The sequence below is a fragment of the Gopherus flavomarginatus genome, chromosome 3 (genome assembly GCF_025201925.1).
Source record: "Gopherus flavomarginatus isolate rGopFla2 chromosome 3, rGopFla2.mat.asm, whole genome shotgun sequence".
Lineage (NCBI taxonomy): Eukaryota > Metazoa > Chordata > Testudines > Testudinidae > Gopherus > Gopherus flavomarginatus.
In genome coordinates, this window is record NC_066619.1 from 194,764,271 (window position 1) to 194,789,830 (window position 25,560).

At 39.7% G+C, this 25,560-nt stretch overlaps 1 protein-coding gene across 1 annotated transcript in view; it reads right to left on the reverse strand.

Moving 5' to 3' along the window:
- Positions 1–25,560, reverse strand: part of CLGN (calmegin) — a 68,473-nt gene that overhangs the window by 17,869 nt on the left and 25,044 nt on the right. Inside the window, 6 exon segments of the mRNA XM_050946458.1 lie at positions 6,233–6,389; positions 7,208–7,321; positions 9,144–9,333; positions 12,477–12,669; positions 17,363–17,444; positions 18,316–18,457. Of these exon segments, the coding sequence (XP_050802415.1) occupies positions 6,233–6,389; positions 7,208–7,321; positions 9,144–9,333; positions 12,477–12,669; positions 17,363–17,444; positions 18,316–18,457 (878 nt within the window).

The window sequence follows — 25,560 nt, forward strand, 5'->3', positions numbered from 1 at the left end:
ATCCCAAAGAACCTCAGTTCCTGCACAAGCTGAGTAAGCTTCTCTTCTTCTTCAAGCGCCGTCCCTGTGGGTGCTCCACTTCAGGTGAATATAGAGCAGTGCCCTCATGAGGACTGAAGGGGCTTTGGACTTGAGTTTGTTGCTGAGGCTAGCACAGCAAGGCCTAGTTTTGTGTCTGAGCTTGAATTGAGAGTAATTGCTTAATGGTTCATGAATGTGTGTTCAGAGGCCCAGGTGGCCGCCCTGCAGATGTCTAGAATGGGAACATTGTGTAAGAATGCTATGGAGGTAGATGAAGCTCTTGTCGAGTGGGTTCTGCTACCCGGAGGACTTCAGTGTTGTGTAGTGAATAGCACATATGGATACAGCTGGTTATCCATTTAGATAATCTTTGTGTAGATATAGCAGAGCCCTTTATCATTCCGTTGTTGACACAAGTCTAGGTGATTTTTGGATGGGCTTCATTCTGTCCAGATCAAAGTCTAAGGCACAGTGAACATCTAGTGTGTGTAGGACCGCCTCTTGAGTGTTAGTGTGTGGTTTTGAATGAAATGTAGATAAGTGAATCGGTTGGTTCAGGTGGAATGTAGACGATATATTTGCCATAAACTTAGGATGTGTTCTAAGTGTCAGTTTATCCTTGAAGAAAATTGTGAATGTGGGGGCTGAGCCATGAGAGCCCCTATCTCGCTGACTCTGTGCATGGATGTAATGTCCACCAGGAATGCCAGTTTCATAGATAAGTGAAGGAATGAGCATTTGGCAAAGGGTTCAAATGGGGCTCTGGTTAGACTTCTGAACACCAGATTTAAATTCTATGCTAATGTGGGTTCTTGATGTCTGAGTACATGGTTTGTATTCCTGTGAGAAATCACTTCGTAATCAGGTGAGAGTATATTGAAGTCCCATCTACTTGTTGATGGAAGGCTGTGATGGCAGCGAGATGAACTCTAAGCGAGCTCTTAGCAAGCCATTAGGAATAAAAAGTATTCCAGAATTAGTGGTAGTGGTGCCTGGTTTGCAGATATTTGTTTGTTCTGGCACCACATGAAGAATCTTTTTCATTTTTGGAGGTAAGTAGTACATGTGTTGGGTTTCCTACCATTTATTAACACCTGTTTTACTTGTTCTGAGCAGATTAGTTCATCGTGGTGGATAGCTAACTAATATTTAACTAATGCTAATGTGAAAGTAGAATGAATTATATAGTAAGAATAGAAAGGATTAAAGAAATGTTGTCTGTACCTTTAAGCAAAGTTGTTGGAATGTTGCTACCAGGTGTCAGGAATACAGACATTAACATAGAACAATTGCACCGTTTAAGGGCAATTGGTGAAGCATTAGCCTTAGATCGATAACAGTTAGTAAGGAAATAGGATATGCATGCTGCGCCCCAGGTGAATTTTACTGTTTTGATTTCTTTGTCCCTTTGTCCAAATTCCCGCTCTTTTATCTGTATATATAAGACTGTTTGGGCCTTGCATGGCCACTCACATATTCTGAATGTTATTGGCGGAGCGCTGCGCTAATAAACAGAGTGGTCTGACAAATTGTGAGTCCTGATTCTAACTTTGACAATTTGGAGGTTCCACCGAGATGGCAACCGTCTTCACTGGGGCTGTGTGATTCCTGACTGTTTTTGTAGGATGACCGTGGCAGCCGGCACCTGGGCATTTGGCCCAAGCGATCCTCCACTAAAGCGGAAAGGCGCATAGCCACAGTGAGGTCTACGCCATCGAACCTGTTGGTTCCCACTCTGTTCTGGTAGGAATCCCGGGATCTGACATCAGGAATCTGGTCAGGTAATTATTTCTGTGTTTTGTCCGGACTGAGGACTGTCCTGTCTCTGTGTCTATCTGTCCTCTTGTGGAGTGTTTGAGTCTGGTGCCGTCTCTGTCTGGGGATCGGCCGACCAAGGGGTTCCTGTCCCCGTGGTCTAAGTGAGTGAAATCTGCACAATTGCAGCCGCACCACACCTTGGGTAAAACCCTTAGTGTGAAAGCAAGGGCAATTGAGGCAGTAGCCTGTGGGCTCCTTTTGTGTGTTGCAGCAGGCATCGCTCTGACGAACCTGAATTTCCTTCTTGTGTGATTGGTGTGTGAAGTCCTCCTGTATTGGTAAACAGACGTCTAAGTCAGGACAGTTCCCTAAATGAACGCCAGCTCATTTTATGTATTTAGGATGGGTCCAGACTCCTGTAAAAAGGGTCCAGACTCCTGTAAATTTCTGGGAAAATGGTCTAGGCTAACTCAGGGAGATCCCAAAACTCAGTGGCCACTGTTAAAATCTTGGAACAAAGACTGAGTGGACGTCTTAAAAGACAAACTCGGCCAACCTAAAACTAAATTTGCTAAAGGAGAGGTTAATTGTTTCATGCAGTGGTGGCAAGAGGCAAATCATAGGTGGACAAAATCAAAACTGGCCTCTCACTTATTCAAATAATAAGTTAAAAGCTTTATTAAAAGCCTCCTCTCCCAGCACTAGACCGAGCGCTCCCCTTTACCCCGTTCCCCAAACCCCGGATCGATCCAAACCCCTTCATACTCCCATCTCATTGTAAAAAGGACAAAAAGTCCCTTGTTCTGTTCCCCTTTGTTGTCTGCCTCAGAAACTGATTCTTTATAGTGTCCCACTACCAATTCAGCAAGGCTGGGGGCGGGGGGGAGCTCCTCAACTAGCTCCCACCCTTCCTGGTCCCTTTCCTTGAACATTTCTTTCAAAATCGTGAAGTGACCACAATAGCACTCACAAACGGTTCATTGGAGGAAGGAAAAAAAAAAAAAAAAAAAAAAAAGCAGGATCGGGCCCAGAAAAGCAGGCAAGCAACAGATAAAGAAACTGAAAAACAGGTTGAAAGCCCTAAGGAAATAGTGTTAGAAGTAAAAAAAGCAGTAAGTGCAGGCATGAACCCCTGGAACAATACCTAAAATGGTAAAATCTGAGGTGATAAAGGTGTCATTTTGAAACATAAACAAGTAATTTAAGTAAAGAGAGTGAAAAGTTAACTCTACAGAGGCTGGAAAAAATTAAGCAGTTAAACTTTGTAAAAATGTTAAAAAAGGACCATGTTAAAGAGAGAGAATTCTTGGTTTCTTTGCAGCCATTCTGAAGGGAAATGGGCCCTTTTCCAGAAGAGTGCCTGTAAATAATCCATATATATATACAGCTATGTAAAAACACCAATCATCTGTTAAAAGGTAAAAAGGTAACATGGGTCCTAAATAAATAAATAAATAAAACAATGTATAAAACTGGGCTATTCATATTATACACGCAAATGGGGACATGTTAAAAATTGCCACTGCATAAAAGCATAACAGCTTACCATTGGTATAACATTTTCTGAATGGTCTCCCACAACTACTGGCATACTAATATTACTACCCTAATTGTTTTTGGTTTTACATTGTATGTGTTTAATTAAAATGTTTAAAATGTGCTGGTGAATAAAACAAATGTATGTAAAGCTAAAGCCACAGGCCCAAATCAGCTCCCAGTATTTTCTATTACGTGGACTAAATAAGAAGTCACACTGGCGATTAATAATCTTAGTGTCAAAAGAGGGATATGTAGGAGCAGGATTTTATAATATCCCATAAGAATTAAAATATAATTTGATTTCATCCTGCTAGTCACTATTTTTAAATAGCAGAAAGAAATGACCCCCTGGGACTATAAGATTCTGTTTTCCCATATGCATTACAAATTGGGCCCTCTCTAACTCTTTGTTTTAAGATTTAGGTAGTAAGAGACAGGATTCTCTATTGTGTCTGTGTTAAGTAAATTAGAGAAACATTGAAGGCCTGGGTCTCAATGTAAATTGTCTTAGTTATCAATTGTAAAACTTAGCAAGGTTTAATTTGCAATGGTTTTTTTTTTGTTCAATATAAAATACTACTGTTTGTATTCTCAAATCTATTTGTGTGAATAAGGAATGTATGCATCAGGAAAAGATAAGGTGTGAAGGCCATTGTTACAGCCAGAGTCAAGGGACGGCTGTTAAACTGTCTGGCATCTCAGAGTGGATCCATGCTTCGCAGTGTAAGAATGCACAGACCCCAGTGAACCAATCATCACCTCAGGACCACGCAGAGTCAATTTTTTTGACTCCAGAAAAAGACGTAGAGAAACAGCCTGCAATACCTTACAATCTACGCTCTCGTAAGGGTTGCCAAAAGCAGATGACTACATAAAGCAAGGCCCAAGAAGAAGCAGTAGTGAGCCAAGTGCCTGCTGCCTGGTGAACATAAAACTGTAACTGCAGTTCCCTCAGTTAAGGTTGTCAGAACCAGAAGGGCCCTGCCTCCAACATGCGCCTCTGGTGGTGCCTGTTCTTCGGCTGCTGGTATCTTAAGGTCTGGGGAGTCCACAATGACAATTCTTTTATCCAGCAGCAAGTGTGGATAGCTCAGACCCTTATTATTTCTAAATGCTGGGTCTGCAGCCACATCCCAGCCCACTCTCAAACTGGTGTTCCTGTCCTGGCTATCCCACTCAATTCCCCAGACCTCACTGGAGGACCTTGTCCGTTTAACATAATATGGAACAGTCATAACACCTGGGAAGAGGCTATTGGCAGTTCCTTTATCCCACTTGGGAAAGCAATACACCAGGCAAAAAAAGGCTCCTAAGTAGTTAAATAATGGCAAATAAAACCAGAGAAAGTTTAAGAGCCCTGAGCAAAAAAACAGGGGCGATCGGACAGGTGGCCCTCCAGAACCATCAGGCATTGGACATAGTGCTGACGGCCAAAAGGAGGGACCTGTGCTCTCACTGGAAAACAATGTTGTGTGTTTATACAATACCAATGAGGTAATAGATCGCTATAGCCACTTAGAACAAATCGCACATCTTCCTCATGAAGAGCTGAGTTCTTTATGGCTAAGTAACCTGTTCAATTTCTCTGGCATAGGAAACTGGTTGTTTCAGGGAGCCCTAACTATCCTGTTTGGAATCTTAATGATTTTTGTATGCTTTCAGTTAATCTCCTGTTGTATCCAGAATTGTGTCACCCAGATGACTGCCCCAAAACAGAGTGCTAATATGATGATTTTGAATATCACTGATGAACAAAGAAATAAGGAATGGTTAATTTGTGAAACCCAGTAATTGTTGGTCATGGCGTACGCCTGACCAAAAGGAGGGATTGTGAAAGTAGAATGAATTATATAGTAAGAATAGAAAGGATTAAAGAAATGTTGTCTGTACCTTTAAGCAAAGTTGTTGGAATGTTGCTACCAGGTGTCAGGAATACAGACATTAACATAGAACAATTGCACCGTTTAAGGGCAATTGGTGAAGCATTAGCCTTAGATCGATAACAGTTAGTAAGGAAATAGGATATGCATGCTGCGCCCCAGGTGAATTTTACTGTTTTGATTTCTTTGTCCCTTTGTCTAAATTCCCGCTCTTTTATCTGTATATATAAGACTGTTTGGGCCTTGCATGGCCACTCACATATTCTGAATGTTATTGGCGGAGCGCTGCGCTAATAAACAGAGTGGTCTGACAAATTGTGAGTCCTGATTCTAACTTTGACACTAACTATACTAAGTAAAGTAGCAAACTGTTAACAAACAAGGATAAAAACTAAGATATCTAACTTAATCTAATCTTACTTCAAGGTTTTCAGTGACACCGCTAACGGACTCCATCTCAAGCTGAAGACAGTTGAAAAGGAACTGAAGGGGTCAGGCCATGCACATGCTAGATGAGGTACCAGCAGCACCGTGAGACTGCTTCTGCAAACCTGCTCCTGCAAACCTTCACCCCGACCAGACACTGTTACTGATAATCTCTGATCAATAGTACCAGGATGCACCAACACCTGAAGTGGAGCACCCACAGGGACAGCACTCAGAGAAGAACTTTAACATTACCTTCTTGTATGTAATTTTCTAAAGGAAAGAAAGTAGTTTTGTAGTAGTTAGAATCTGTAGGATAGTTGAGAAAACTACACTAGAATAATTGGGTTTCTGCAGAAGCAGTTCTTAATGGAGAAAAAGGCTTTATACAGAAATGCATCAATATTTTCAAGCACACTTAAAATAAGGCAATTAAGAAGTAAGCTACTTAAAGTAAAAAATCTGAAGTCAAATGTGATCAGAACCATGTATTCATGATTCAGATACATAGTAATAAATATGGTATAAAAGCCTAGACAGATTGTTCTACAGATCTCTGAACCTTTTAATGAAGAATACAGTATTTTGTTATTATATTTCATTACTACCTGATAATTAGGATTATCTATCATTGGTGGTTTCCATTTTCCTTTGTAGTTTGGATTAGTCATCATGGGACGCACCCACTCTCCACAGCCAGGTGCAGTCTCACATTTTGGATTAGGGATCTGTGGGGCTTCCCATTCACCATCCATTTCTTCATCCCTGTGGAAGGGATTACAAACAACTGAGCATTATAAGAATTCCATTCATATGTTCATTTTAACTCCCATATCTAATCTACACTCAGGGCCTGTATATGTTCTGAAATTCTGAAGCCTCAGAATTTTGTCCACCCTTTGCCTACAGATCTGTATTCCACAACGTACGCTCTCTAAAAACTTTCCTAGCTTTCATGGTTGTGCAAATCGTCTTGAAAACATGAAATATGAAAAACATCAACAGAGTGGTATTCCTGTACCTGCAGACAGCCTGAAACGTGCTTTAAGAGGTGTGGACTGCCCCATTAAACATAATGCATCAAGGTAAAGATGACAATTTAAAATGTCAGCACTTAAATATTTCAATGCTTATTTTAACAAATATCCACAACTATATGTGCTTATTTTACAATCCTGAACTGCTTCCCTGGTACCAAAAGCCCCAGATGTCTCTTGCTACACCTAGCAGCCAAAAGCTACAGCTTCCCCTCTAGCAACTTTTACAATGCAGCTGTGCATTGTCAATACAAAATTCTTCAGAACAATGAAAACTAACACTGAGGACAGCATAAAATAAATTTAATACCCACAATTAACAACAAAGGGTCTGCTGTGCAGATTACATTGCCCATTTTCATATTTTATTCCAAATATAGAAATGTATCTGAAGATGCGTCAGAATTTCCAGTCTGCTGCATCAAAGCACAGCCGACTCTAGTGACCAAAGAGCACAATTTTAGTCCAATATACCACAGAGTAAATGAGGTCTCGTCTACAATACTTCAGCAAAAAGATCTGCTCTTACTGAGTACAAGTTCTTACCAATCCTCTGGTTTTTCTGCATTGGGATCTGGGATGTATTGTAGTTCATCATCAAGCCAGCCTTCAGGCTTGACAGCATCACGATCTTCTATTTTGGAAGGCTCATCTTCATCCCTTTAATTACAAACTGATGTTACCAGAAAAAAATATAGCAGTCTGGTTCAAAATGGCAAAGTTCTAGTCAAAGGAACATAACTGACACAAAAGAGATGATTTTCAAAGGCACAAAAGGGTGTTAGGCACCCAGCTCCTTTTGTGCCTTTGAAAGTCTGCAAAACCAAGTTAAGTAGTTCCAGGTAATATACCTGCTCCCAAATTACCACTGCCAACTTGTGGTTTACAGCGACATAACCATTTTTAAAATGGTTTTCTTTTCCTTGTTGCTATGTGAAAGCGCCAGTCATGGAAAACTAACTATACAGTAGTATCATAGAGTCAGAGAATATCAGGATTGGAAGGGACCTCAGGAGATCATCTAGTCCAACCTCCTGCTCAAAGCAGGACTAGTCCCCAACTAAATCATCCCAGCCAGGGCTTTGCCAAGCCTGACCTTGAAAACCCTTAAGGAAGGAGATTCCACCACCTCCTTAAGTAACACATTCCAGTACTTCACCACCCTCCTAAGGAAAAACTTTTTCACAATATCCAACCTAAACCTCCCCCACTGCAACTTGAGACCATTACTCCTTGTTCTGTCATCTGGTACCACTGAGAACGGTCTAGATCCATCTTCTTTGAATCCCCTTTTCAGGTAGCTGAAAGCAGCTATCAAATATCCCCTCATTCTTATCTTCTGCAAACTAAATAATTCCAGTTCCCTCAACCTCTTCTCATAAGTCATGTGCTCCGGCCCCCTAAACATTTTTGTTGCCCTCTGCTGGACTTTCCAATTTTTCCATATCCTTGTAGTGTGGGGCCCAAAACTGGACACAGTACTCCAGATGAGGCCTCACCAATACCGAATGGAGTGGAAGGATCACATCCCTTGATCTGCTGGCAAAGCTCCTCTTATACAGCCCAAACTGCCGTTAGCCTTCTTGGCAACAAGGGCACACTGTGGACTCAGATGCAACTTCTCATCCCCTATAACCCCTAGGTCCTTTTCTGCAGAACTGCTGCCTAGCCACTCAGTCCCTAGTCTGTAGCAGTGCATGGGATTCTTCCGTCCTTAGTGCAGGACTCTGCAATTACCCTTGCTGAACCTCAGATTACTTTTGGCCCAATCCTCTCATTTTTTTAGGTCCCTCCATGTCCTATCCCTACCCTCCAGCATTATCGACCACTCTTCCCAGTTTAGTGTCATCTGGGAGTTTGATGAGGGTGCAATCCCGCCATCCTCCAGACCATTAATGAAAACATTGAACAAAACCGGCCCCAGGACCGACCTTTGGGGCACTCCGCTCGATACCGGATGCCAATTAGACACTAAGCCATTGATCACTACCCGTTGAGCCTGACAATCTAGCAAGCTTTCTATAAACCTTATAGTCCGTTCATACAGTCCATACTCCTTTAAACTTGATGGCAAGAATACAGTGGGAGACTGTATCAAAAGTTTTGCTAAAGTCAAGGAACAACACGTCTACTGCTTTCCCCTCATTCACAGAGCCAGTAGAAATAGGGAAATGAACTATACAAAAGTGCTGTCAGATGCATAAAGTAAAACTGAAAAAAAATGTTCTTCCTAAACTTTCCTTTATTGTACCTATAGGTGTTACCTGCAACAATAGTGGGTACAATTTTTTCCAGAGACAAATGTGATTTTTAAGTTACCAATGTCCCTTTAACTCATGGCACACATGGATTGAAATACTACTCCTATTTCCAGCAGAAGAATATAGACTAACTGTCAACACCATAAAATTAGAAGTCAAGCCACCAAAAATGAAAAGCTTGCATATTATATAGTCTGTATAAATAAAATACATTTTCTCACCAGTCATCTGGTTTGACAGCATTAGGGTCGGGGATCTTTGCTCTCTCGTCCCAGTCATCTGGCTTCTTATCATTGGGATCTTCTATTTCTTTCAGAGGGTTCACAGGAGGAACCATATCTTCTAGAAGATTTCCTTTGCTGACAACTGATTGGTCAATTAACATTTCAAATGTGTCATCTGGTTTCAGCACTACATTGCAAGAAAACAAATTTATTTTTAAAATTGTGAAATAAAGGAACTTTGCATTTTAATCTTCTGCTTAAAATGCGTATGTGCATGCAGACACACAGATTCATATGTAACAAACAAATATGCAAGGTTAAGTTTGCTTTTCAGAAAGACTTCGGAAAAAATGTAAATATTTTTGTCATTAAGGAACATATTTTTTGCCACTTATGCATAATAACCCCACCAGTTTCCCACTGAGCAGTCATCTCAGGGTTTCCATTTCTTTATTTTACAAACTAGGCAACTTAATTCCATGGTACAAATTGAATGTAAGTCAAAATACTGCATTAATGAAGTGTAAGGTAGACAAAGCAGTGTATCAGTTCTGGCCTTTCACTAAAAGCATACCACTTTTCTGTTATGCACGATTTATATTACAATTGCATGCAAAAAACTATGTTAAAAGAATATTAAGGTTGAAAAGTCAAGCACTCAAAAATTAGGAAATGCCAGAAAGAAGGTTGTCTGTGCAAAGTTAATTTGGTCCTATTTTGTGTATGAATCATGATACTGTCTTTAACAACATGATCATGTACTATTTTTTTTTCCCCCGACAGGTCCTATCTCATTCGGTGCACAGAATGAATGGTGCTCCCGTGATGAACAGCTATTCGATATTTTGTTTTCTCTTCGTTGTTCAATGTGTGGCCCCATGCCTTATTTACTGCATACTGTTCAAGCCTTCGAATAAAAAATTCTTAATTTTCTCATCTAAATTTCCTCCTTTTCTATGCATTCATCACAATTGTACCTGGGCACTTCACAAATATTAATAAATTTCTTTTCACCACAGCTGTATGAGATGAGGGGCATTATTATCTCCATTTTACAGTTGGGAAACGGATGCAATTAAGATAAAAAGTATTCTTGACTTTTCAGAGTACTTAGCATTATATAGCACTCTGTACATTGAAAGGCCGATTCCTCTGACTTCGTTGCAGAAGCGAATCTCACTGCTTCTGCAAATTAGGTCCCAGGATCTCAAGTCAGGCACCCAGAAATTGAAAAGAACACAATTACTGACCACTTGTGGAAAGTTTAAGTGACTTGACTAGCATCACATAGGAATTCTATGGCAGAGGCAGGAGGAGATTTCAATTCTTTAGGGTAGTATTCAACTGTCTTAACCATGAGGTTGTCCTTTCCCTTCCTGCAGTTACCTGCCTCATTCACTAAACACCTTCCAACTTCAGAAACAAATGAAGCAGTAGTCCAATACACAACAGCTTCTATTTACTACATATCTCTGATACATCCTTAGAGCAGGTCCATCCTGTGCACTGAATGAAATAGGGGTCCTCTGAAAAAAACAGTATGTGTTCATGAATGAAAGATTGCTTCATCATGTATATTGCGGGGCAAATTAAATGTCACACAGGAAGCCTTAATTCTGGCATTTCCTAATGAGAATGCTTGAATTTGAAGCCTTCATGATGTTCTTTTAACAGATTTGTGTATGTGATTTCATATGTTTTAAAGACAGTAAACTGGAAAAACAAATACAATGCAACAGAAATTCCATCATGTATCATCATTCTATGGGTCATCAGCAGGGTTGGAACCTTTAGATCCATCACAAAGACTTTTGCCACTTGAGCTAATGGAGCAACTGATAGCAACAGCAGTTTGTCATTCTCTGCATAGTCCAGCACTGGAGGGAGATATGATACTTTGCTAGCTGGGTGCACAGATATTTGCGGACAGCAGAGGAGCGACAAGAATGAGATTCAGGAATTTTTGTTTCCAAATTATGGAGAGAAGGGTTCTCTAGCAGGAACAGACTCTGACCATTCACCCTCAAGCCTTACTCCTGTTGCCCCCTTCTTTCCAACTTATCTGAGATGCATTTTCCCAGCATCTAACAGTATCACTTCCAATATTTTCCATTTATCAAAGGATCATAGAGTTGGAGGTAGACTGGACATATTAGGTAATACAGGAAATTTCATGCTATACAAAGTAACCCAAAATTAGTGTCAAATTTAGGAGTGAGTATGTTAATTTAAAACACTCAATTGTTGTAAACTTATCAGAAGTACTTGATTTAATTTTTTTTAAAGTAATAGTTTTAGCTACACCAAGCAGCCATTAACTGTGTCAAGGATTACATCTCCATAATCAGAAAGATGTTTCAAATGTCATCTTGTGGAACACTGGGGGAAAAGATAAAATAAGACCCCGTTGCTGCCACCTCTAATCTAGTTCTCTAAATTAATCTATGGCCCCAAAGACTGAACTATTGCAATGTGCTCTGCATGGCGCTTCTCTTTTGATCAGTCTGGAAAGAAACCAGTGCAGAATGCAGTAATGTGCCTATTTGGCAGTACACACCTCTGGTGCCGTATGATCTGTACTGGCTACTTTTTCCAAACTGAATTTAAAGTGATGGTTTTCATCTGTAAAGCCCAAATGGGTTGAGATCTTGCTATTGGAGAAACTCTCTCTCTGCATGCCACACTGCTGCAGTTGTAATCAGCATAGATACTAGAGCTGGCTCCTTCTTTTAAAAGAAGTGACTGGTAATAGAATGTTCTTCAGTCGTGGAACAGGCTTCCTTATTTTCATTTCAAACAGCCCCAATCTGTTTGCTTTCAGGGAATGATACAAGCCATTGATTTATGCACACTTCTGGTGGACTTTTGAGAGAAATCAGTTTTGTGGAGGAGGGGAATTTGGTGTTCTGCAGGTGATCTAATTTTGTTTTCGTAATTTATGACAGGGCACCTGGAGCCTGGGGTAGAGGTCTCTATTTTTCCTATAAATCTAACAACAAATGATTATTTATACTAGTTGCAGTAGTCAAGGATGAAGTACTGATAGCGTACTACATCCTTGCTTACTGCAACAAGTGTAAATAACAGCATACTTTAATAGTGTGCGAGTGGTTGGATAGGTCCAATTTTTAATTTTGTCCCCCTCAAGTGAATCTTAAGCAACAGAATTTCAAAGCCATTTAAGATACACATCATACACAAATATCCACAACAATGAACCAAACTATACAGATAGAAAACAGGCTCATTTGTAAGTCTTCAGTGAATGGGGACCTTGTTTTCTAACCTTTCCTTTTTAAGTGCCATGTTAAGAATTAAATTAAATGATACCCAGAGTATATAGATGTGTCCTCTTGTCCGAATAGAATTTTTTTAGGTCTACATCAGGACGCTTAGCATGTTTTTCCTCATAATCTCCAGTTTTAGGATTCTTATGTCTGAAGATAAAATGCAGTTTGTAATCTTCTCCACATTTATCTGGTCCAAACATAATTGTGTAAGGTGTTTTGTCAAAAAAGTATTCCTGTAGAAGCAAGAGAGAGAGAGAGAGAGAGAGAGAGAGAGATGAGTATTGGTTATGCAATACATTTAATGAAGTCAACCTGTGTACCTCTACTCCTTGATGCCGGAAGCGTTCAGCTTGCTTACAATCCTATTGTGATATATTTCATGCAATGAAATATCAGTTCCAGCACACAAGGGTTATAGGCTCAGTCCTGCAAGATGTTCAGCACTTCTTGGGAAATGCTGAGTGCCTTCTGTTTCCACCAAACTGACCATGCATAAAGCATTCTCAGCACCTCACAAGGATCAGGCCCTAAAGGTGGAAGAATAACTTCTGTGGATACTATATTAAAATGAAAATGCTCATCATAAAAACAGCAGCTGTACTTATTTGTACAAAGTATTGTGCCCTGTAAAAAAACCTGAAGGGAAATAGTTGATGTGCAATTTAATTAATAATATGGTTAAAAAAATAATCAGATAGTATGTCACCATGTACTATTTTTCTTTGTCACTGTCCTGCTGCTCCACATTTGTGAGTAGTTGATAAACACCAACACAAAACACAAAACAAAACAAAAAAGTTTATTTTCCTTCATAGGGGCACTCCATACTACCTAATGTTGTCAAAATCTTTCAATATTTCAACTGTTTATTTTCCAAATATAAAAATTCCCATAACGAGATAGTTAAAGTTTTAAGTTCTTTTTTCAGACACTTATTTCTAGAAAATGTATTTATGAAAGATAAGTTTGATAGTCTGGTCTCTGTCAGGAGGTGACTTTCTGTAAGTGAACAAACATAATTCAGCTGTTTTTTGCGGATGAAATAAAAATACTCAATTTAGATTTGCCAAAGTTAACTGTTTAAAAATCATACTTTGTGAACATGACGGCATTTTCCAGTATTGATGGGGAGAGCAAATTATTTCCTGACTGTTCTAATAACAACAGTCATGCATGTATAATACAGCTATGTGAAATTGTGCTAAAAATTTTGGGAGACCCTAGGTCTTTCAAGAGTTCACTGAAGTGCCAGGGCTTCAAAAGGAGCCATTGCCCAGTGCATTAAAAATGCTGCTGCCAAAATAATCTTCCCAGTATGCCACTTCAGTCATGTCACAACTCACACACAGAGTCCCTCCACTGTACCAAACACAAAACTTCTGCTTCTTATTTTCAAAGACCTTGATAATTTAGCTCCTCCCTACTTTGTCAGTCTCAAATTTATCTAACTACATCGTGATCTTCCTACTCCCTTTGTTCCACCAATAATGGCAGCCTCTATCACTTGCTTATGTACTTCTCCCACAGCACCTTTGCATCTTCTTCTAGGATACCGCTTATGTGTGGGACATATCCCCAAATCCATTCATACAGCTAACACCCCGTCCTCCCTCAAATCCTGTAAAATCCATCTCTATAATGACATCCAGGGGAAAAATGTCTAACAGCTAGTGATTTGTTAATCTCTTATTCAATTCTCTTGTTTAAACTATTGAAAGAAAACTAAATTGGTGCTTACAAACTATTCTCTTCCCCTACCTCCTCTCCACTGTGTTTACACCTGCTTGTCATGTCACATTGCTCTTCATACTAAATCTCTTTGGGGGAGGCAAGGACTTCCTTAATTCATGTTTCTCCGACACCTAGCACTATAGGACCTCAAACCTGACCAAAGACTCTGGGTGTTACTGCAACGTAAAGTAACAACTAGCAGCACCTGCCAAAATCCAGCAAAGGGATTCCATCTTGAACCTCTGACATTTTACAACTGGTCCAACACACTTCACATCTAGTAATTTCTTCAGGCTTCCGCATCTCTTATGGACTGTAAAGCACCTTGAACTAACCCCCTGCCCAATTTGCATTGGAGAGACTGGGACAATGAACTAATATTTAGCACTGAAAAGTTACAGCTAATTGTCCACCCTCTGTTCTGGTGAATTTGAGCAGGGGAAAAGAGGAGGGAGGGAAGAAAGAAAAGGAATTTGATGAAGTGGGCATTTTGTTCTACAGAGACCCATGACTCAGACCCAGCCCAGTCCCAAAGGGAGACGATAGAGTTGGCAGGGGTAACCCAGACACATGTTTGGGTCGGCTCTCCATATAGTTTCCTGTAATTTTACAGAACTTGATGGGATTGAGACTGGGAAAACACCATAAAAGGAGCAACCACAGACTGGAGGCCAAATGTCTTCAGGGTTATACCACATCATTGAACCAAAGACAGTGTGTGAGACTAACAGCTACAGTAATTGCACAGACTTTTTTTGTTTTCTTATTTGAAATTGTATATGTGCTCAGTAATGTGGATGTTGAAATAACTGGTTGTATAGTACAATTAAATGTTTTATTTGTCTATATAATAGTTAGAGATTGGGTAAAGCCTACATGAAAGCAAAAGATCTCCGATTGCCAGAAGTCCCTATGCCTGTATTGATTTTGTAAGCTATTGTATATCTATATTTATCTACTTTTTTGAGGTGCGGTGGGGGAGGGGGCCTGTTAAACCCTGGGTTATATTCTCCATTTTAAAAGGAAAAAATAACAAATCTCTAGTTAGTGATGTTAGTCTAGCTAGAGTGCATTCAAACTGCTGTGCTGAAATGGTTTATCTTTGGAGTGTTATTCATAAAAAGGAATTTTAAATTCGTGTGTCTGTAAAACTGTCTTATGGTAAAGACTGGTACTGGATTCCTAAGAAGGGAAAGAAAGTGAATTCTATTATAATTTCCACTTTTAGTATTTGGAAAAGTTCCTATAGAAAATGCAGCTGTAGTCTCTTGCAAGGATGGGAACTCACGGTCTGTGCAAATACTTTAAGTCAGAGAGAGGAACTCTGTATCACAGAATTGGTAAGTAAATTGACTTACCTCTCCTCCCATAGGTTACCCGAGTCCAAAGTTGATTCTAGTTCAACTTCCCTAGGATTTCACCCTCATAGGAAGGAAAAACAGTCAGAACTAACTCCTGTGTGATAAGCTATACAAACCCTGTTCCTTTTTTGTTTATGGGGACCGTGGATGAGGTAGGCCACAGTGATTAAAGGCAAGGAAAACCCTTTTTTGTGTGTTTTGCCCTTAAAGGGATGGGGCCATGCTAGATTCTCTATATGGTGATAAAAATAAAAACTGATTTCTGGTCACAATGTACTCTCCTGCTCATGTACAGACTGCTGTTTCCAATGTATGTGTGTTCATACATAGGAAAATTGCCTGCTTCTATGGGAGGAAAACAAAATGGCAGAAGACCAGGTGGAAAGGGAGATCTAATTCTCAAACTTTGTGGAATTGAGGACAATACCAATCAAACAATTTCGGGCCTCTGAAAGGGTCTACCACAAAAGCTTAAGTTTTGGGGCACAAACGTGTCGTCTTAACTAATTTAGGGTCATGTTTTGATGGTTTAAAAGATCTCAGGATAATCTGTCTTTGTACCTTTAACTTGAGTAATAACCCTCATAGATCCAAACTACATGAATATCAATCTTATTAAGAGCTAAAAGAATGAATGATCGGAGGTCTGAAAACTATCCCTTATAATAAGAGACTTGAGAAGCTCAATCTATTTATCAAAGAGAAGGTTCAGAAGTGACTTGATCTACAAGAGGAAGAGATTTCCAAGAGCAGATAGTCCTTTAAGATAGCAGGGGGAAAAAGGCACCCATTCATTGGATAGAAGCTGGAATCTAAACAAATTTATGCTATAAATACATCTCTATCTCGATATAATGTGACCTGATATAACACGAATTTGGATATAATGCAGTAAAGCAGTGCTCCAGGGGGTAGGGGTGTGCACTCAGGTGGATCAAAGCAAGTTCGATATAACGTGGTTTCACCTATAAATGCGATAAGATTTTTTGGCTCCTGAGGACAGCATTATATCGAGGTAGAGGTCAATGTTATAAATTAATGTTAAAAATTTGTGTGAATTAACAATTGAAACTTACCTAATGACATGGTGGATTCTCCATCACTTGTAGTCTCTAAATCAAGACTGGATCTCTTTTTAAATGGTATGCTATAGCTCAAACAAAAGTTATGGCTTGATGCAGTAATTACTGGTTGAGGTTCTATTGCCTGTATTATTGAATGAGATCTGACTAGCTGATCATAACTGTCCCCTCTGCCCTTAACATCTATGAACTGTCATTTTATTTAGAATTTCAGAAAGAATAGTTGACATCACTTGAGTTCTGCATGTGGAGTATTGGTAGTATATGGCTTACATTATATAACACCATGCCCTTCATCCTAGATATTCGCAATTCCAATAGAAAATGTAAAAAATTAGAGTGAATGAAGTGTGTGTTCTTGGGTGATTCAGACCTTTATAGTTTTTTTTCCCCTCAAACCACTTCTTTATAGTAGGCTAAAATTTTTTCTTTAAAAATAAAAGAAATTAACTATAGTTAAAATATTTCTTGTATTTGACATATAACAGATGTCGTAAGCATAATAATTGGCCAACAAACTCTGAAGGCTTTGTGCAAAATCTCATATATACATGAACTATTCAGATTAGAAAAAAATAGTCTACTTCAGACTTTTCAGTAATCTAAGTAAACTTTGGGTCTGATTCCCCCATTTGCTGAGCATTTTGGGTACTCACGAATGAACAGTCATACTCTTAGTCACATTCCCCAAGCCTACAATCACATTCTCCTAAACGGAAGAATAATTATCAAATGTTACATAAAGGACATACCAAATCCAAATCATCAGAACTGGACAGAAGTTTAACATATGCACCGCCACAATCAATGCCATCTTGAAAATTCACTTCATACCTGTATAAAAGGGAATCAAAGAGCATATTGCTGATACCCTGGAATAATTAAAGCTCACTTTGATCTACAGTTTAACTTTGAATCCATGTCCAAGATTGAGTATAAATATTTGTATTTTAATAGAAATCACTACTCCCAAAACATTTTTATAAAATTGCCTGAAATATTTTATTGCCATTGCAACATAAGGCAACAGTTATACAAAACGTAACAGTGTCAATCTAAAAAAACATTACAGTTCAACACAGTAGCAATCTCTACTAAGAAAAGTTTCTGGGCAGCATTTGCAGATGTACAAAGGCCACTCACTACTTTACTTTGACCGAGCTGCATGGGGAAGTTTTGTACTATGTTTGTGCCTACCTACATCATGGTCTAGATTTAACTAGAGCAACCATCTCATAGTTTCTTCTGAATTACCTGTAAATCAATTTCCACTGACTTAATTTCAAAAATGTATTTAGACATCATTATATTCATAGCCACCTGAAATTCTCACAAGTTCCATGTAATTTGGAAGCTCAGTTGCAGAGACACTGACATTTAAATGGAAGTCTTTTACATCCATTTTGTGAGATCTTGAATTCCTGACTAACTATTAAGACAAAAGGTTTAAAATATCATTTAAATCTATTTTTAACATATGAGCACTAAAATATAACTTTAGTTTGGGTTTGAAAACCTTAAAAAAGATAAAACATTACATTTATAATAATTAATTTGTATACTAACGCCTTCATATTTGGGGTTTTGGTACATTTGTGCAAGGCAACTGATGTTGGAATGGATATCAGAATCATACAAAAATTAATTTTTCATGATATTTCAAAGTTAGAAGAGTTATTAAGTACAAATCTGATGAGCAACTTACTGAACAATCAAAGGCTTAGTATCAAAAATAAACGGCTTTGTTAACATAGCCGATACTGCATGATGTCTTGCTATTGACTTTAAAACTAATCCTCTGTCTCCAGGCACTGTGTTTTCTTTAAGCTCTTCTACTTCCCATCTTCCTAAAATAAAAAAAAACACAAGTTTTGAAAAACAGCAAGATGAAGGCAAGAAATTACTGCTGTCTTTAAAAGAAATTAAGAGACCTACTAGGAGCTAGCAGACAGGTTACCTTAGCTATGTTATTTATAATGTGGTTAAAAAACACACACAGAGAAAATAACTTGTGCTTGCATTTGAAATTTCCTGATACCAACTGCTATTGCAGATACTCAGGGTATGTCTACACTACGAAATTAGAATTTATAGAAGTCGATTTTTTAGAAATAAATAAATTTTATACAGTTTATTGTGTGTATCCCCGCTCCAAGACCATTAACTCGGCGGAGTGCATTCACAGTACCGAGGCTAGCGTCAACTTCCAGAGCATTGCACTGTGGTAGCTATCCCACAGTTCCTGCGGTCACCGCCACCCACTGGAATTCTGGGTTGAGCTCCCAAAGTCCGATGGGTCAAAAACATTGTCACGGGTGGTTCTGGGTACATGTCGTGAGGCCCTTTCCCTCCACGGAAACAATGGCAGACAATCGTTTCAAGCCTTATTTCCTGGGTTACCCGTGCAGATGTCATACCACGGCAAGCATGGAGCCCGCTCAGCTCAACGTCACCATACGTCTCCTAGATGCTGGCAGACATGGCACTGCATTGCTACACAGCAGCAGCTCATTGCCTTTTGGCAGCAGACAGTGCATTATGACTGGCAGCTGTCATCGTCTCCTGGGTGCTCTTTTAGCCGACCTCAGTGAGGTTGGTCGGGCGCCTGGGTAGACATGGGTGCTCCTTATATTTCTGGTGAGCAGCCAGGAGAGGACGATGGCTAGCAGTCGTACTGCGCCATCTGCTGCCAGCCTAAGATGTATAAAAGAGAGATGGAGTGGATCAAAACAAGAAAGAGACCAGATTTGTTTTGTATTCATTTGCTCCTCCCTTCCTGAATAGCGGGGGGAGGGATAGCCCAGTGGTTTGAGCATTGGCCTGCCAAACCCAGGGTTTTGAGTTCAATCCTTGAGGGGGCCACTCTGTGTGACAGTTGTGTGCATTTCTCCTTGATGCAAACCCACCCCCTTTGTTGATTTTATGTCCTGCGATTCTGGGACTCCATCATGGTCACCTTTGCCGATTAGATCTGCACTCACCTGCAGATTGCCACATTAGCCAAAACAGGAAATGAGATTCAAAAGTTCATGGGCCTTTTCCTGTCTACCTGGCCAGTGCATCGGAGTTGAGAATGCTGTCCAGAGTGGTCACAATGGAGCACTGTGGGATAGCTCCTGGAGGCCAATACCATCGAATTGCAACCACACTACCCCAAATTCCTGGGAAAGTCGATTTCAGTGCTAATCCCATCGGGGAAAGAGTATAGAAAATCAATTTTAAGAGCCCTTTAAGTTGAATAAAACGCTGCATCGTGTGGACGGTGCAGGGTTAAATCAATGTAACACGTGTCATAAACAGATAGTTAAGGGTTAATGTCTCTTTCACCTGTAAAGGGTTAACAGTGAACCTGCAACACCTGACCAGAGGACCAATCAGGAGACAAGATACTTTCAAATCTCGGTGGAGGGAAGTCTTTGTTTGTGTGTTCTTTCTTTGTTCGTGTTCTCTCTGGGTTCTGAGAGGGACCAGACATGTAAGCAGATTCCTCGAATCTTTCTGAAAAAATCTCTTCTGTTCTAATTTTAGTAAGTAGCAGGAAAAAGGCGAGTTTAGTCTTTTGATTGTTTTTCTGTATTTGCAAATGTGTATTTTGCTGGAAGTATTTTAAGTTGTATTTTTGCCGGGGGGAGGCTTCTCTCTAGTGTCTATAAGCTGAAAGACCCTGTAACTTTTACCATCTAAATTACAGAGACAACGTACTTTTTTTCTTTTTTTTTATTAAAAGTTTTGCTTTTTAAGACTTGTTTGATTTTTTCCTCTTGTTGAGGCTCAAGGGAATTGAGTCTGTACTTACCAGAGAATTAGTGGGAGACAGGGAGAGAGAAGGGAGGGGGAAAAGGGGGAATCCCTTTGTTTTAGATTCACGGAGCTTGAATCTGTCTCTCTCTCTCCAGGATAGCCCAGGGAGGGAAAGCCTGGGAGGAAGAAAGGAGGGGAAATGATTTATTTCCCTTTGTTGTGAGACTCAAGGAGTTTGGGTCTTGGGGTCCCCAGGGAAGGTTTTTTGGGGGACCAGAGTGCCCCAAAACACTATATTTTTGGGTGGTGGCAGCTTATCAGATCTAAGCTGGTAATTAAGCTTAGAGGAATTCATCTGGTACGCCATCTTTTGGACTCTAAGGTTCAGATTGGGGAATTATACCATGACACATGGCTAAATTCGACCTAAACTCGTAGTGTAGACCAGGGCTCAGTGTCACTGCACAAGCAATTACTATGAGCAAATGACAAAGTTAGAAGATAGATAGCTATAGCGTACAACAATAATACAACTCTGAATTTTTGGGTTTTTTTTTAAGCAGCAGTATAAACCTGGAATAATTTCCCACAAAATTTGACAGCTCCAGATCACAGCTGATAAGATAAATGATTATGTTACACATGCATGATTCCCATTTTTTTAACATCTTAATTTTTCAGTGAGCTATCTTTTTTCAGGAAATAGATCCCATTGGTAAACTACTTCCACAAGTCAGTAGTACAGAGAAATACCAGAACAGCTTTTCTTTTGTTTCTTTTTTAAAGTACACATTTTTAAAATTGCTGTCAAAAACAGTTCCATAACTTCAGAAAATGATATAAAGAAAATAATGACAACTTAGTTGTACCGATAAAACAATTTCCTGATGAAAAATCACTAAAGGAAACCAAAGCAGGAGAAATATCACAAAAGAGGATACTGAACAAGAAACCATGCACATTTTTAACATACAATTATTCTCTTCAGTCAACTAAATCAATAAGGATGTAAACCCACAAATATGAAGCACTGTTTTGCACAAATGTGCATATTCACCAACTTCCAATTAATTGCAATATTATACACATGCAGGACAAGAGTATAATTCTGATCTGATTCAAGTTTCTATTAATGCTGTTATCATGAAAACTTAAATACAGCGTCCAAAATACTATTCTTATTTTGAGAACTCTGCTACAAAAAATCTATTTCAGCCTTACAAGCAGTAGATAAAGATTCAAGAGATGCATTCAGAAGTTCTTGCTTACAAACAACATTTTGGGCCTGTGTAGATCTACAAACAAATAAAAAAAAAATGACCTCCACAAGTTGTTTTTTAAACTAAGTAAGCACCCTTTCTTGCTGTTTTATGATTTATAAAATCCTGAAATTAAAAAAGTTCTTTAACCTTATAATTTTGCTTCTTTTAATCTCACAGGATCCTAATCTTTTTAGTGCGAGATTGAAAGCATTCTTTCACTCTCATATTTTAGGCTGTTTTGTTGTCCTACCCTTAAGGGTAATAGTAGCAAGCCAGCTCCCCTATTAGTCACTGAATGACACTTCTTGAGTTTAAATGTTGCTCTCCTAATCTTCCAATCAGTTCTAACTGCAGGAGAGGCAAAGAGAGAAGCCTATCCAAATATGATCACATCTAATCTGAAAACACCGCTTCAAAAAAGTGCTAACCAAAAACAACTTCTCAAAATTGTGCAGCTGAGTATCCTGCTAGACAGATGATATCAGACAAGGAGAATGAGAAAGGTCTGGTCTACAATAAACTGCATCATTAAAACTTCACTTAGGTTGGCACATGTGTGTGTGCATACACACACAATTTGGAGTCCTGTTGGCAAAACCTGAGTTTACAGTGGTCAAGTTAAATCAACTCCCCGAATGACATAAGTCCTGTACCAGCACTGGTCCACTGGCAGGATCCATATATAGAAAATTCAGAATACTCCTCCAACAATCTCACAATGCCCTGTCACTATGACAGTGCTTGCTCTGATCCCAGTTTTGAGCACTGCTGGCCGGGCTCACAGTGACCACAAGCCCACCCCCCGCTTCAAAATCTCCAGCATTTAAAGTGCAGCTAAGTTCAGGCAAGCCTCGTCCTGCAGCCTGATCTAGGAAAGAATTCCTGGACTTTCTCAGCTTGCTCAGAGAAGGGGCACTGCAAGAGACAACTGCAGAATTGCCATAGGAATAAAGATGTTTATTTGGATGTTGTAAAGACATGCAAAAGCTGGGATATAAAAGGGATGAGCAGCAATGCTAGGCTAAGGGGAAAGAGAAGTGGCAGTTCTACCTAAATGCAAAGAAGGCTAACAGAAAATCTGAGTCTGCCCCTCATGCCTGCCTGGATTTCAGCTACTATTTGGAGGTGGATGCAATGCTGATGGTGGACTCCCCTTGCGCCCTGGAGGAAAGCAACCCAGTAATGAATGGCTCATTGGAGGTGATTCAGACCCTCAGAGAGTCAGCCAAATCCAACCCAGGCTACTCAAGAGTCAGAACCCACTTATGAAGGGGAAGGGAGATCAGGTAGGAATATTAATGCACCCTCTTAAAAAAAAACTGTTTATGAACCCTGAAACTCCACCTCTCAAAATGGCAGCCAAATGGATGTGGACAGGGAACAAAAGGAATTGCCCAAACATGGCCATCAGTTACACCCTGAGCATATGGCTAAGACCCACCAGCCAGACACCTGGGAAAGAATTCTTTGTAGTAACTTACAGCCCTTCCCATCTAGTGTCCCATTACTGGCCGTTGGAGATATTTGCTGCTAGCAGTCACAGATTGGCTACATGGCATTGTAGCCAATCTCATCATACCATCCCCTCCATAAACTTATCAAGCTCAGTCTTGAAACCAGTTAGGTTTTTTGCCCCCACTGCTCCCCTTGGAAGGCTGTTCCAGAACGTCACTTCTCTGATGGTTAGAAACCTTCCTCTAATTTCAAGCCTAAACTTGCTGATGGCCAGTTTATATCCATTTGTTCGTGTTTCCACACTGGCCCTTAACTTAAATAACTCCTCTGCCTCCCTGGTATTTATCCCTCTGATGTATTTCTAGAGAGCAATCATATCTCGCCTGAGGCTTTTTTTTGGTTAGGCTAAACAAGCCAAGCTCATTGAGTCTCCTCTCTTAAGGTAGGTTTTCCATTCCTAGGATCATCCCACTAGCCCTTCTCTGCACCAGTTCCAGTTTGAATTCATCTTTTTTAAACATGGGAGACCAGAACTACACACAATATTCCAGATGAAGTCTCATGATAGTGCCTTGTATAATGGTACTAATACTTCCTTGTCTCTACTAGAAATCTCTCACCTGATGCATCCTAGGACTGTATTCACCTTTTTCATGGCTGCATCATCTTGGTACTCAGTCATCCTGTGATCAACAATACATTCAACTCTCTCTCCTCCCCTGTCTTGTCCAATTGATAAGTTCCCAACTTACAGTAAAAATTCTTGTTGTGAATCCTTAAGTGCATGATCTGGCATTTAGCACTATTAAATTTCATCCCATTTCTATTATGCCAATTTATAAAGTTATCCGGATCTTCTTTATGATATTCTGGTCCTCTTCCATATGACCAACTTTGTGTCATTAGCATGCTCCCACTTTTTGTGCCAAGGTCCTGAATCAAAATGTTAAATAAGATTGGTCCCAAGACTGATCCCTGACGAACTCTATTAGTAACCTCCCTCCTGCCTGACAGTTCACCTTTCAGTATGACCCACTGTAGTCTCCCCTTAAACCAGTTCCTTATCCACCTTTTAATTCTCATATTAAATCACCATTTTCTCCAATTTAACTAAATTTCCCATGTGGAACAGTATCAAACGCCTTGCTGAAATCCAGGTAGATTAGATTTACTGTATTTCCTTTGTATAAAAAAAAAAAATCAGTTATCTTCTCAAAGGAGGAGATCAGGTTGGTCCAGCATGATCTACCTTTTGTAAAACCATGTTGTATTTTATCCCAATTACCGTTTATGTCCTTAACTACTTTCTTTCAAAATTGTTCCAAGACCTTGCATACTACAGAGGTTCTACTAACAGTCTTGTAATTTCCTGGATTACTTCACCCTACTCCCCATTTCTTAAAAATAGGAACTGTATTAGCAATTCTCCAGGTCATAGGGTGATGCAATTCTCCAGGTCATAGGGTGATGCATCTGTGAACTCAGAGTTCACAGATGCATTATGAATCCTTGCTATTGGGCTTGCAATTTCAAGTGCCAGTTCCTTTAATATTCTTGGGTGGAGATTATCTGGGGTCCCCAATTTAGTCTCATTAAATTGTCTGAGTTTGGCTTCCACCTCAAATGTGGTAATTTCCATTTTCATATCATTGTTCCCATTAGCCATCCTGCCACTACCCCTAAGCTCTTCATTAGCCTTATTAAAAACTGAAGCAAAAGTATTAGTTAGGTGTTGGGCCATGCCTAGATTATCTTTTAACTCCACCCCAACCTCACTGCTCAGAGGTCCCCACGTCTTTCCTTGTTTTCTTTTTGTTTATATGACTATTTGTTTATATGGCTGAGAATGGATCTACAGTTTAAGAAAACAAATGTGCTTAAATTTTAGCCAATTGCAGCAACAGTCCTTCTGGAAAAAACAAAAAACAAGAGTTAAGTATTTGGCCTCCCTTGCTCTGAAACAATGAAGCACAGAGAGTCTGAAACAGAATTCCTTCCTGGAGACTAAATCTAAGCCATAATGCTTTATAACATTTATGGAGAGAGGACAATGCAATCATGCTAGTATTGTGCATGGCCATTCATGGGGTCTATGCAGGTCTGTTTACCACAGACTTGAACACAGCTCTTTCTGGATGCCAGGACCACCAGACCCACCTGCTTATAGATACTATGTGCATGGGATTCCCATCCTGTAAGAAGCCAAGCTCCCAAGTTAGGACTGAGGTTTGTCCTGGTTCTGAGAGATTTATCTGAGGCCATCAATCTGATGGGATAGGCTTTGGCCATCTACAACAATGGAGACTCACACTTTTCTCTAGCTATTAGGGGGCTATTACATTGGGGGCTATTACAATCATTGAAGTCCTGGCAAATTTTGCTATGCCTTTGTTAGCAGGAGCCTCCTTCCCCAATGTAGTCATTTTTTTTGTCACGTCATAAACAAGAAAGTTGGTAGCTTTTTGTTTGGGTCTGGAATCTGGAGGATAATA